The sequence below is a fragment of the Myotis davidii genome, unplaced genomic scaffold (genome assembly GCF_000327345.1).
Source record: "Myotis davidii unplaced genomic scaffold, ASM32734v1 scaffold393, whole genome shotgun sequence".
Lineage (NCBI taxonomy): Eukaryota > Metazoa > Chordata > Mammalia > Chiroptera > Vespertilionidae > Myotis > Myotis davidii.
The window spans coordinates 768805-783846 of record NW_006285913.1 but is presented as its reverse complement, the minus strand read 5'-3'; the positions used below and the strand labels follow the sequence as shown (position 1 = coordinate 783846).

At 38.0% G+C, this 15042-nt stretch overlaps 1 protein-coding gene across 1 annotated transcript in view; it reads left to right on the top strand.

The window, feature by feature from the left end:
- Positions 1–207: 207 nt before the first annotated feature.
- Positions 208–15042, top strand: part of LOC107182017 (centrosome and spindle pole-associated protein 1-like) — a 19175-nt gene continuing 4340 nt past the window's right edge. The window contains exons 1-3 of the mRNA XM_015559536.1: positions 208–309; positions 6136–6244; positions 8195–8294. Of these exons, the coding sequence (XP_015415022.1) occupies positions 6146–6244; positions 8195–8294 (199 nt within the window). The 5' untranslated portion in view covers positions 208–309; positions 6136–6145. The remainder of the gene's footprint in view (positions 310–6135; positions 6245–8194; positions 8295–15042) is intronic.

The following is a 15042-nucleotide window of genomic DNA, read 5'->3' as shown; positions in this document are numbered from 1 at the left end:
AAATTATTTTTGTTGCTATTTCATAACTGTAATGTTGCTACTGTTATGAATCATAATGTAAACATCTGATATGCAGGATGGTCTTAGGCGACCCCTGTGAAAGGGTTGTTCGACCGCCAAAGGGGTCGCGACCCACAGGCTGAGAACCGCTGATCTAGAGGCATACCTTGGAGATACTGTGGGTTAGGTTCCAGACCATCACAGCAAAGCTAGTCCTAATCCCTTTTGCAGGTGGAAGGTCTTGCCTTCAATTTGTAAAAAACGCAGCATCTGTGAAGTGCAGTAAAGCTAGAAGCACAGTACAACCAGGTATGCATGTATTCACTCTCTTTGTATCCTGACCCTGAACCTCCCTTTGTCCCAGCAACATGGTGTTTACTTCTTAGTAATATTTAGGGGGATTTGTCAAAATTTGGGTGTGCCTATGGAAGTAAGTTGTGCATCTGCCAGGAGAAAGAGATTCACCTTTCATTTGGTGAAAAGATCTCTGGATTGGGGGTGGGTGAGAAACACTGTCTTAGATCACCTTATCTCTCCCCCTCTTTCTTTTGAGGCTTTCATAGACTCGTTCCCCGCACCCCACACCCATATGTTCTCACTCCCTGCTATTCTGTCCTCAGTCCTGTTCTCCCACGCTAGGCTCTCTTTTTCCAGGCACCCTCTTCTCCTATAGTTTTAATGGTTATTTTAAAAACTGTACATCTTTTAGCCTGGGCTCTATTCTGAATTCCAGACATATTCAAATCCTTCCCTTGATATGTCCACTGGATCTCTTATGGGTACCTCACATTGAATCCCTAAACTCTCATCTGGCTAGACTGTGAGCCACTGTGACAGGTGGCATTTTATCGTGTCCAAATTAGAGGCTGAGGATCATATCTTGTACATTTCATCTCCTAGCATCAGAACCTTAAAGCCCTCCTTTGGGAGGGACATTATTTTCCGTCCCTCATGCTGCCTCAGAGGGGAGAAAATTTGCACTTGACTCGAGGGAAAAGGATAGGAGGATCATTTCCCCCTTTCTTTATGATTGATGAAACTGGAAGGAGGAATTGGACATGCTCAGTTATTTCTGTATCCTCCTTGTTTGCCTAAATTTAGCAGATTGAATATGTTCTGATTTGTCTGTATTTCTACCTGTATGATAAGCATAAAGGGTCTAAATTTAAGATTTATAGATGTTGATTTGGATTATGATAAGTATCAGTTATTGGTGATTTAAATCTCAGTGTACTTTGAGGCTTTTAAAATAAAGGCATACTTTTAACATCATTCTGACTGCTTTCCTGAGTGTAAGACAAAGGTGTTTGAGCAAGTGTTTTGGCAATTTTGCATTACCCAAAGGCCATCTAATTTATGTATCTGTCCTTGGTCATCATTAATGATTTATTATTAACAGCAGCTAACACATTGATGTATACAAAGACTATGAAACTATAATAAGAATTAATAAAAACAGCTGTGATTTGTGATTTCTAAGTGTCAGGTGTGCCATACATTTTATATGCATCATTTTGTTTTTTCTTCAGAACAACTCTGGAATAGATATTTCTATTTTACAGAAGGGGAAACTGAATGATAGAGAGGTTAAGGAATGTATTTGAGGTCAGTCACATACAGGTTATTAGTGATTGAATGGGGTTTCAAATCCAGGTTTTTCAGCTAAACTGTTTTCCTGAAAACTGTTTATCATCTACATACTGTGTACACAGGTACTGGGGAAAAAATAAACCTGGTACTATCTTGAAAAATGTTGTGTCCAGTTTTACATTGTATAGTGAAAGAAGATAAAGAACCCCATTTAGGTTTCTTTCTGGTAACAATTTTAAAATTCTTATTCTATTTTATACTTAGGCTGTACACATTGACTCAGTCTCTCTGAATTATTAAGTAATTCTTGAATAATTTTGTAGTTGAAATTGTTTTATGTAAGTTGTCACATGCTTTAGGAAATAAGAAAGAGAAAGTAGTCATGACTGCTAGAAACTGGCTCTGCTATCACCAAGGCTTTAGTGTTGCTAGGAACTGGCCTGACAATACTGCTTAGGCTTGGTGTTCTTCTGTTGAAGATAAACACTTGTACAGAACATCAACATCACACTGAGGCTGCTTCGTGTGTCTATGATGGATCAAGACAAAAACACCACTACTCCATAATCACGTCCAAACACAGACAAAACATGAATGTTGTCCAAGCCACAAAATGCCAGACAGCTCTTCTCCCACCTAATAGGAGTGACTGCTGCCTCTACCAGTTAAAGCTTTGGCCTCACCCTGCAGATAAGACTTTACTAAGATGTCCAGTCATAGTTACCCCACTTCCTGACAGGATTGAATCTGGAGCAAAGCTCCACTTCCTTAAATCCTCCTCCAAATCACCTAACACAATCCCGAGCCCTGTAAGTCTTTTCTAACACCCTCTTATTAAATAAGGACACATCTCTCCATGCAATGAGTAATAAACCCAAATAGTTTAACTACAGTAGTGTTCCTGTGTTCTTTGTCTGGAGGGCATTGCCAGGAGAAAGCTTACTAGTACTATCTTTGACTTTTTAGTTTAATAGTAGAGATATACTCGAATCAGATTAGAGAGTAGAACAAAATTAGAAATGGTTAAACAAACTTATATCCAATAAATCTCATATTTTAGCTCTTGCATATATTATACTCACTACCATTGTTTAAAAATGTATTTTATTACTATGGTTACTATTGTAGAAAATCAATTCTAGCATTTATAATAGATGTTAAAGTATTATATGAAAAGGAAATTTAAGTATGTATAAATTCAAGAGAGAGAACTTTCAAGTCCGGTTAAATCAATGAACATGTTATATTAATAATTGTTAACAGAATTATGTGGAGGCCTTACTTCAGAGTCAAAAAAGGCTTGTTAACTTTTTTTAGATTAATGGCATTTCTGCTTAAATTATGTATAAAGTCCTGTAGCAAAGTATATGTGTATATATACATATAATCCAAACATTATTATTTTTTCTATCAGACATAAAATATTTAGGAAAATTTGGGGATTTTAAGTGATTTTTATTTTCAGCATGAAAAGTACTATTTACTGTTGAGCTGTTTTGAATTTTCACTAGGAAAAATCTTTTGTGACAAATAGCAAGTTAAAAATGGCTAAATATATTAACTTGTTGGCTTGGGATATATTTGCTATAGCCATTTTTAAAAACTGTTCTTTTTGGAAGTAAATAATAGAATGAAGTTCATATTACGTACTACTTAACATATAAGTTTCAACATATTTGTTTAGGGTAAAGCTCGCTTGTCTGCATTTTTACATGTTATTATCCCTCAAACATTAAATTCAGTGGGTGCTTTTTAAAAACTCTCTTACTTTTGATACTGCTGACTAGTTCTTTCTCATATTTCTTTTTCTTGCCAAATTATGTTGACTTACTTTCTTTATTATCCTTCTTTTAGTTACTACTCCTTTGTTTTTTTTCTTGTTCAATTCTTTTGTTACCCCCTCAAAGGAACATTGCCCAGAATGTACTTCTGTCCCATTACTTTCCCCCTCCCCCACCTGTGCTCATTTACTACAGCTTCAACTGTTATCTTTAAAATAGTTAACTCTTTCTTCAAGGTTCTCTTACTGGCTTCAAATCAGTTTTCATTACTTTTTTTATTGTTGTTAATCCTCACCATAGGATATCTTTTTCATTGATATTTAGAGAGAGTGGAAGAGAGGGAGGGAGAAACACACATACATACATACATACATACATACATACATTTCTGTGAGAGAGACTCATCAATTGGTTGCCTCCCTATCAAGACTGGGGATTGAACCTGTGACCCAGGTACATGCCCTTGACTGGGAATTGAACCTGCGACCTTGGGCTGACACTCTAACCCAGCGGTTCTCAACCTGTAGGTCGTGCCCCCTTTGGGGGTCGAACAACCCTTTCACAGGGGTCGCCTAAATACATCCTGCATATCAGATATTTACATTACAATTCATAACAGTAGCAAAATTACAGTTATGAAGCAGCAACGAAAATACTTTATGGCCGAAACCGGTTTGGCTCAGTGGATAGAGCATCGGCCTGCGAACTGAAGGGTCCCAGGTTCGATTCCGGTCAAGGGCATGTGCCTGGGTTGCGGGCACATCCCCAGTGGGGGGTGCGTAGGAGGCAGTTGATCGATGTTTCTCTCTCGTCGATGTCTCTGACTCTCTATCTCTCTCCCTTCCTCTCTGTAGAGAATCAATAAAATATATTAAAAAAATAATTTTATGGTTGGGGGTGACCACAGCATGAGGAACTGTATTAAAGGGTCGCGGCATTAGGAAGGTTGAGAACCACTGCTCTAACCACTGAACACACTGGCTAGGGCTAAAATAGTTAATTCTTAAATAAGCATCCAATGTGATCCATTTCCTTGAATTTGAGTCTTGAATTTCTAACCAACAGCTGGAAATTTCCATTAGCATGTCTTACTAGCTCCAGCTTAACACATCTAAGCCAAACCTTTGCAAACCAGTCAGCTTCTTCTGACCTATTTCTGTCTAGGATTCTATCCATATTTAGTTTCTAGGACTTAAAATTTTGGTCATCAGTGGCTCCTTTCCTGCCACCTATCCAGTTAGTCACTAAGTTTCATGGGTTTTTGAAAAATATGTATTTTAAAAAGTACTAGGTTCATTGAGGAAAGGATAGTCTTTTCAAAAAAGAGGACTGGAATCGTTTTATAGCCATGCAAAAAAAACCCAACCCAACAAAAAACACAAAACAAAACAAAATACACACACCCACACACACAAAACAACAAAAAAACACACACAAAAAACACCAAACCAACCAAAAAACTGAACCTTACACTATTACACTATTTGCAAAAATTAACTTAGAACAGATAATAGATTTAGGTGTAAGAGAGAAAACTATATAACTTCTAAAAGAAAACATAGAAGAAAATGTGATCTTGGGCTAAGAAAAAATTTCTTACATATGTCATAAAAACAGTTGATTAAAAGTTGGTGATATATGAATAAATTGGATTTCAAAAATTAAAAAAATTTTTGGATATCGTACAGATGTTTATAGCAGCTCTATTTATAATTTCCCAAACCTGGAAGCAACCAGGATGTCCTTTTTTAGGTAAATAAACTGGTACATTCAGACAATGGAATATTATTCAGCACTAAAAAGAAATGAGCGAGCAAGCCATGACAATTAGAAGCCTTAGCAATGCATGCTAGTCAGTGAAGCCAATACTGTGTAACTATATGACATTCTGGAAAAGACAAAACTATGGAGACTGTAAAAAGATCGGTGGTTGGCAGGGATTACAGTGGAGGGAGGGATGAATAGCTGGAGCACAGAGGACTTTCGGGGCAGTAAAACTACTCTGTATGTTTCTACAATGGTGGATACATGTCATACATGTCTCCAAACCCATAGAATATACAACAACACGAATGAACTCTAATGTAAACTGGATGTGCCAATGTGGGTTCATTGATTGTAACAAATGTACCCCTCTGGTGGGGGATGTTGATAACAGATTAGGCTATGCATGAGTGGTGTAGGATATGTGGTAAATCTGTATCTTCTGCTCAATTTTTCTGTGAATTCAAAACTGCTCTAAAAAAATAAAGTCTTAAAAAAAACCACATGACAAGAAAACTTAAAAACCATCCACAGACTGTGGGTGTGTAGTGGGGATGGTAGTGGCTGTTCGTCGTCTTTTTTATTTTTCAGATATTTTAATATATTACTGATTTCAGAGAGGAAGGGAGAGGGAGAGATGGAAACATCATGGATGGGCTGCCACCTACACAACCCCCTCTGGGGATTGAGCCTACAACCCAGGCATGTACCCTGACTGGGAATTGAACCAGTGACCTCTTGGTTCATAGATTGACACTCCCACTGAGCCACACCAGCCAAGCTCTTTTTAGATATTTTAAAGTATGTTGTCGGTGTTTGAGGGAGTTTTGAGAGCAGGCGGGCATCTTTTAATCAAGCTTGTTTGAAGTTTTCAATTTGATAAGTGAGATTGGAAAGTAAATGTAGACTAAGCCTGCATGTTATTAGCCTAAAAATACTCAGATGGAGTTGAGCTGTGCTCATTGCAGTGTTGTTTTTCTTTTTTGTTTTTTTTTTACAGATTCTGAAAAATGGCTGATAATTTGGATAAATTTATTGAAGAGCGCAAAGCCAAATTGGCCCAAGAAAAAGCAGAATTGGAAAGTGATCCGCCTTACATGGAAATGAAGGTAAAGTTGATCGTTTCCTTCAAATATGTTTCATTAAAAATGGTTTCTGAAGATTAGCCCTGTGTAAATGCAAACATCCTCTTCTCTGAGTCAGAATCTTTAGTTCTGTACTGTAGTTTGGCTGTGCTGTGGGAGCCTGACTCAACAAGATTTCAAATGCAGTTTTTTATTTGTGGTATTTTATATCTCACAGTTTCTCCTCTGTAGAGCTTTAATTAGTACTTTATGTGCTTCATAAAATGAATAGGGGGCTAGGTCTAATATAGGGAACTTTCAGAATAGAAACATAATAGATATGAAAGCAAGTTCTCATTCTCTGTGGGAAAAGTTAATATTTTAATGAATCATTAGCTTAACAATTTTTTGAAGCCTACAGTGAATTTATTAGAATAGTTATTTTGTGTACTTTATTTTCAGAATGTAAATTTATTAAAATGTTTCTGAAAGCAGTGTCTGCAAAAGCTTTCTTAAACTTTCCTAATTTTTGTTGAAAGTGATTCATCCATTTTAGCAAATACTTACTGAGATTGTGCTAGGGTACTGTCCTAGGCTCTGACAATACAGCACTAATTTAGATGTGGCACCTCCTCTCATGGGCTCAGTATATGTAATAAGATACAGGGTGTGGATTAATCTGTGCCATATGGTCCTTCATAATGAAGGTAATCACATACTGTATATTGGTTTGCCCAAGATAGTCCTGGTTTACCTTTTGTTCCAGTGTCTCATCTGATTTATCATCCGTCCTGGACAAAGGTATCCTGGTTGAAATGATAAATAATATGGGCATCCTGATTATAACGGAACTTACATAGCTAACATTTATTGTATGCAAAACATGAATAAGGCAAAGTCTTACGAGGTTACATTGATATTTCACATGAGTCTATGAGATAAGTACTGTTGTTATCATTATCCAAATGAATAAGCTGTGGCATGGAGAAATTAAGTACTGTAATGTGACTAAAGTGATAGCAGAACATGGCTTTGATTCCTGGCAACCTGAATCCTATGCCTGTTCTCTTAACCACCACACTAGGTTGTCTTTCTGCCATCATACCTGCCTCTTACAAGGAATGATAGGAAGGACTTTAGATGTATTATCACATTTAATCATAATATCCCTGTGAAGTAGATGGAATTTTTTGTATTTGTTTTACAGATCAAGAAAGTGAGGCTTAAAGGGGTTAAATAATTTGTCCAGGTACGTAAGAGGTGGATTCAGGATCCGAATCTTCATGTATCCAGCTCCAAAGTCCATTCTCTTAACTACTCTCTACAGTGATGGCGAGCCTTTTGAGCTCAGAGTGTCAGCATTTTGAAAAACCCTAACTTAACTCTGGTGCCGTGTCACATATAGAATTAGGACTAGTTTACAGTGTTTGGCAAGAGTTATTACATAGCTTTAAATGCTTTATTATAATTTCCAATATTAAATAGTACATAAATAATAATGTTTTAAGTCTTAGTTCAAGTATCACCTATTCAGTGAGGCCTTGCAGTCTGGCCCCCAACATTTTTGGGCCTCTATACCTTGCTGTATTATTTCCCTTACCTATTACATAGACTACCTATGTAATAGGTAGGTTCCTCCCTACCTATTACATAGACTAATTATGTATTATATTTATTGTTTGTGTCCCCAATAGTTTATAAGCTCCAGGGAGGCACAGATTCTTAACTTTTTTTTTTTCACTCATGGATTTCCGTTGCCTGGGACACTGCCTGGCAGGAACTCAGTGACTGTTGATAAGTGAATGAGCTAAATATTAGGACATTTATTATAGTATTAACTGCTTTTGTTTAATTCCCTAAACTTGACACTTAAATTTCTTCTACCGTGTACCATGTAATTTTGTCAAGTTGTTTAATAAAAGTACTGAGATTAATTGTATATTTTGTAGGGTTTTTTTCCCCCCTCTGCTTTTATAAATATTATATCTCTTTCAGGGAAAGGCATCAGAGAAGCTTTCTGAAAACAGTAAAATATTAATCTCCATGGCTAAGGAAAACATACCACCAAACAGCCAACAGACCAAGGGTTCCTTAGGTATGTCATTAGGTGTGCTGAATTGATTTTAAGATATTCTAAGCAGGCTGTTGTGAAAGAGCTTTGTCTTGTAAGAAATTAAAGGTATTTTTAGAATCATGGTAACTCTTTCCTTTCTGAAATCTTACATGTGAAATAATAATATATACTGAGAACCTTGTACCTTTTTAAAAATGCTATTGCGTTGATTATATTTATGGGATGATAGCAGTAAGTATAACTAATAACAAATTAATTGAAACATTTGAGTGTGTGTGTGTTTATGAGAGAGAGATTGAGAGAGTGAGAGAGTTAATTATTGAACAAAAATGGACTTGCCTTTATTTAAAAATCAAAAAAATATGCTTAATGGATACAAAATGCTGTTAGTGAAAGACCATTTTATCATTTTTTAATTTTTTATTTTTTGAAAGACCATTTTAATTGTTAATGACTATATATTAGAATTGTAAAGAAATTAATTCTGCAGCTATACTAATTCTTTGATTATGGTTTGGTATGACAATATTTGTAAACTTTTTACCATTTTTTTAATCAAAAAATTTATTGATTATAAGGGGATGTTGGCCAAGAGATTGAATAGTTAGTGGGCTCTTTGTCTCTACTAGAAAACCAGCTCAAAGTGGACCTCAGTAAATAGATAACGCTTTCAACTCTGATTTTCTTAAAAAATTATTGGCTAGTACACAGCTTCAGTGAACTTAAGTATAATACGTATTTTGGTTAAGTTCCTTAATCTCTAAGGCCCTCAATTTTTTTTATCTGTAACATAAAGGAATTGGATGATCTTTTAGACCTAAATTTTTCTGAATCAAAAGTTTGATTCTAAATATAATATTTTAAAAGTTTTGCCGAGACCGGCTTGGCTCAGTGGATGGAGCGTCGGCCTGCGGACTGAGGGGTCCCGGGTTTGATTCCGGTCAGGGGCATGTGCCTGGGTTGCAGGCACATCCCCAGTGGGGGATGTGCAGGAGGCGGCTGATCGATGTTTCTCTCTCATCGATGTTTCTGACTCTCTATCTCTCTCCCTTCCTCTCTGTAAAAAATTCAATAAAATATATTAAAAAAAAGTATAATGGCAGGTTTTCTCAAGCACTAAGGTCAGATAGAATTACTTTGAAATTCTGGGGTTGCATGTTGCTTTGGGCTGTGGCTGTCATGGCCTTGTGACCTAGCACATGTTATTTAATCTGTTTCCTCATTTTAAGAATTGGCATTTAACTTAAAAGGCTACTGTGGCAATAATCTTCTATCTATACTAATAATCTATACTAATAAAAGGGCAATATGCTAATTAGACCTGGTCAACTGGGTATCTTCCGGTCATCCGGTCCTTCTTCTGGGCAAAGCCACGGTGGTGGGGGCCGAGGCAGAGGCATTTTTAGGGGTGATCAGGCTGGCAGGAGAGGGTGGTTAGGGGCAATCAGGCCGGCAGAGGGGTTAAGGGTGATCAGGCAGGCATTCAGGTGAGTGATTAGGAGCCAGTGGTCCTGGATTGCGAGAGGGATGCCTGCAGGGATCGGGCCTAAACCAGCAGTTGGACGTCCCCCAAGGGGTCCCGGATTGGAGAGGGTGCAGGCCAGGCTGAGGGACCCCCCTTCCCCATGCACGAATTTCGTGTACCGGGCCTCTATTATGTATGTGTGAGTATGTGTGTGTGTGTGTATACATACATATATATATATTCCTAATATGCAAAGTGTCCCCTTGGGAGTTTGACTGGGAGTTCAATCATTCGCTATGACGTGCGCTAACCACTAGTGGGTGGTGTGGAACAAAAGAAGGCCCCCACCAGCAGCCAGCAGCCCCCAGGGACTCTACCCATTCACGAATTTCGTGCGCTAGACCTCTAGTCGAATACATATGAAAAGATGACTGCACATAATTGGTGGACAATAAATGTTTTTTTCCCGACCTCTTTTACATCTTTTTAAAAGTTGGTTTTTGACTTTTGAGAATTATATTAAGAATTACTCTTTTATTATTGCATTCACAAATGATGGTGAATTTAAAATTGAAGATACAGTGACCTCTGCCTGTTCCTTGGGGCTCTGTCTTAGTCCCTCTTTTCATTTCATACATTCTGGTTTTATTTACTGTAAGTGTATTCATGACTCATAAACCTCTATCTCGTTCCCAATTTCTTTTATGAACTACAGATCTGTATATCTAATTTCCTATTGGACATCTTTACTTGGATGCCATGACCTCAAAATCAACATGTGCTACATTGATTTTGTTCCTCTCTAACTTTTGGTGCTCTGGGGAGCTGGTTGCCTAGTCTTCCTTGACTCCTCTCTTCCCTTAATAGTCTAAGCAAGTAATTCCACACATCGAATTGATTCTAATGCCTAAACCTCAATATGTTTACTTTTCTCTGATCCCATAGATGTTATTTTATGTGGGCCTCCGTTGTTTCTCACTTAGATTGTTTTCTTCCTAGTGTTCTTTTGTTTTACAGTCTACCCTCTGTACTCAGTCCCTTCACTGCCCATTGATATCCTTCCAAAAACCAAATCTCAGCTTCAAACCTTTCAATGGCTGCTTGTTCCCTGTATGATGATTTTACCCTTTTATTACTTTTACCACATTGTGTTGGTCATTTTTGCCTTGTGCTCCTATAGCATTGGTTTTTCCCTTGAAGAACAGTTTTGAACTTGTTGCACAGTCTATTGGCTGCCAGCTTGCCTGACACTGTACATTCACTGCCTAGCACAGTGCGGTACTTAGAGAAGATATTTTGAATGAAGGAGTGAAGGTCTCCATTGCAAAAATGAATAGTTCTCTTGGATGTGTGAGATTTACTTTTCATGGAATGTTTTCTTTTATTGCCAACTGAAGCAGTAATTATTTTTGATGGTCATTGAGTTTTATTAAAGAAGAATATGTAATTAGACTAATTTTATACCTTATCAGCATTCAGTTACTGACCTCTTGCCTGAATAACTGTGGCCTTAAAATTAGGTTAAATATGTAATTTTTGATAATGGGAAAAATATAATTTGGCAGTAGTTTTCCTTAGATGGTCTTATCTAAGAATTATAAAACAAACTGGAAATAAAGATTAGTTTTGGAAACTATATATTAAATTAAAACTGTGATACCATACTTTGAGTAATTAGAAATATATAAATGGGTAATATTCATTATTTATATATAATATTCAATATTCAATATTTATATATTTCTAATAGTAGCTATTAGAAATATATAAATGGGCAATATTCATTTTAGCTAATGAAAGCAATCTATTGATAATTCATAGTTCAACTCTCATGCAACAGTACGTTTTTATGATTTTGTAAATTGTTGTGTTAGATATTGATGATATTCATGGATAAGGCTTATCTATGTGGCTCATTCTTTCACCATTATACCTCTCACAAAAGGATTTGAGGAGCATTACAATGACCTCTGACACCAACTACCCAAAGTCTAAACTTCACAGATTAAGGGCACAGTCCTCCTCAAGACTTCTCTTACCTAAAGCACCAGATGCAAGTTCAGGGGTCCAAAGCCATCCTCACTTCTATCTAGCCGGCTACAAATATGGGGGCGTTTACACTACCCCTCAAGTTTGATAATTCACTAGAATGACAGAACTCAGGAAGGTGGTATACTTACTATTGTAGTGTTATCAGAGCAAAAAAATATAAATCAGAACCTGCCAAAGGGATAGACGCATAGGGGATGGTCCGAGAGAGTCCAAACATGAAGCTTCTGTCAGCCTCGGGGATCCGTCACACTCTAAGCATATCAATATGTGACAATGTAAAGACTGTTGACAACTGGGATGCTATCTGAGCTTTGATGTCCAGCGTTTTTATGGAGTTTCATAGTGTAGTCGTGATTGATTGAGCCATGTGGGCAATGATTCAATCTCTAGATCCCTTACTTTGAGGTCAGGCTGATGTCAGATGGCTCAAAGGTCTAATGGTACTATCACATGATTGGTCTTTTCTGGTGTGACCAGTTCCCATCTGTGCCATCTCTTTAGCACAAACTACCTAAGGGCTCACCATGAATCACCTTATTTGTATAAACTATCAGGTATGGTCATGGGGATCTACCACAAAGACCTTTCTATCACTTGAAAAATTCCAAAGATTTGAAGCTACCTCCCAAGGTCCACTGCCATTTGTGTCCAGCTTTGGGCCACATAGCGGGAGCTACACAATGATCTGCAGTTGGTTGTCACTTATGCTGGGCTTGGAGGGACTTGGGAGAGGCTGTGCTGCAAATTGAGGCCGACTTTTGACCTGCTGCCAACACGAGTCCAGAGTGAGTCCAAGTGCAGGCCCCTCAAGAGGAACACCTGGGACTCCAGCAACCCTCTATCTCACTTGGACATAAGCCATGCCAGTTTTCAGGGGCAGATGTTATGGGGACTCCTTGGCTATTTTACCCTGAACTGGAAGCCCAGTGTGAGGCTGGGACTCCTCGCCCTTTGGGAGGGTACTTCTGAAACTGAGATATCCCTTCTGATTCTTTTTTTATTTTTAAATATATTTGATTGATTTTTTACAGAGAGGAAGGGAGAGGGACAGAGAGTCAGAAACATCGATGAGAGAGAAACATCGACCAGCTGCCTCCTGCACACCCCCCACTGGGGATGTGCCCACAACCAAGGTACATGCCCTTGACTGGAATCGAACCCGGGACCCTTCAGTCCGCAGGCCACTGAGCCAAACCGGTCAGGGCCCTTCTGATTCTTAATCATCGCATTGTGGGTGCAGGCCTGCCCATTCCGCATTTCTGCCTTCCACCTGTCTCATTGTGACTTCTGTGAATTATGTTTAGCTAGTTTTCAGGTAGTTCTCAAAGGTGATAGTTTGGTTCTATAATTTAGTTTGAATTTTGACTACTGTTGTGGGAGGAGGTGAACACAGTGTTTACCTACTTTACTATCTTGACCATCCTCGTGCGGTAATCACTTAGGAATTTACAAGGGCTTTAGGAGCCCTGTGTCAGGAATGGGGTCAAAGACAAATATTAGAAGAAATAATCCCAGTGTTCTTATCACTTAGGAAATGAGAAGGGTTTTAGGTGCTCTGTGCCAGAACTGGGGGTAGAGACCAATCTATATATTTTCTATTACCCATCAGCTTCCCAATCCTGTCCTTGAGTCTTGTTAAAGCAGCAGTATAAAAATTCATAACTAGACTGTCTTCTTTTTCTATATAGGGTAGCATATATCCTGTTTTGCATTTGAAGGTAGTACTTTTGTGATTAATAGTATAGGGACACGGCCATGACCTCTGGAGAATAAGAACCCAACTAATGCATCTATTGACAAACCTGGAGCAGTTACTGTCTGCTGCAAAGGTTTCCAGTACAGATGCAAGAGAAAAGTATCCTTGCCCTTTCTGTCTGTCTGATTGTGGCAGACAAGATTGAATGGGGGAATACAGGAGTTAAAATGGTGACAGAGGAATGAAACATGGAGAGAGAATTTTGGCAACTTAGAAATAATGTTGTAAACAAAGAAAAACCTGTAGTCTTTCCCCCCCAAAAAAGAATCTGAAATTTGAGTTAAAAAAATCAGCCTAGTCTGGTGTAAAACTGTTAATAATCCACCTTATCCCTGAGTGAAACGAAAATTAATTATGTACCAAACTGATTGGTACTTGGAGTGATTATTGAAGGTGTCAAATAGCACTGTGTTATATTGAAATTATTAGCCTCCTTGTTTCTGGTCTAGACTCTGTGCCTTTGGGCAAGCACTTATGCTTCTTAACAGAGCTTGCCTATTAGACAGGCCTGTCTGGAAGGCTAATGTCTGGAACTTAGCTAGTAAACGGTTTTCTATACTGATACAAAACTTTCCCCAACTGGTAAGAGTAGTTCATTGTCCCTAAACTGTTTGTATAAGCCATGTGATTTATGCAGAAACGGCTGCTTTCCTTTTGGGGAGTCTGGTAGTGCTAGTCAAGAGGGTGCTATATGACCATCTCACAATAGACGCTTAGGGCACTAAGTCTGTAATGAGCTTCCCTGGAAGGCAACACTTCACATGGGTGGTCACAACTTGTTGGAGGAATTAAGAGTGTCCTAGATGATTCCACAGGGAAGAACTCTTAGAAGTTTGCATTTAGTTTCCTCCAGGCTTTGCCCATGTACCTTTTTCCTTGGTTAATTTTGCTTTGGACCCTTTCAGTGTAATAAACTGGAAATGTGAGTATAATGACTTCTGCATACTTTGAGTCTTTCTTGTGAGTCCCCAAACCTGGGGGTGGTTTTTGAGGACTCCCAACACTCTCCTTTTCAGTCTTTTCTGGTTCCTTTTTAGCGCTCTGACCTTTAAACTTTGGGTACTCCAAGAATTTGTTTTCAGTGTCTGCAGTCCCTAGGCGTTTTTTTCACCGTTTCTGGGCAGTATTTCTCACTTTTATATCAGAATGCCATTGTTCAGCATTTCAGACTCCAAAATGCACTGGATTTATTTTGTCTGTCATGCTGTGAAGTCATTTTGGAAATTTGCAAAAAGAGTACAGATTACTAAAATAAGATAAGAGATTTTACTCTATTACTAGAAATTATTTGACACGATTTTTAAAAATTCATTTTAAATACAGTTAAGTTCAAGGAAATTTGGAAAGAATTATAAAGAAGAAAAAATTACATTGTAATTTAAAAATAACATCAGAGCCGAAACCGGTTTGGCTCAGTGGATAGAGTGTCGGCCTGAGGACTGAAGGGTCCCAGGTTTGATTCCGGTCAAGGGCATGTACCTTGGTTGCGGGCACAT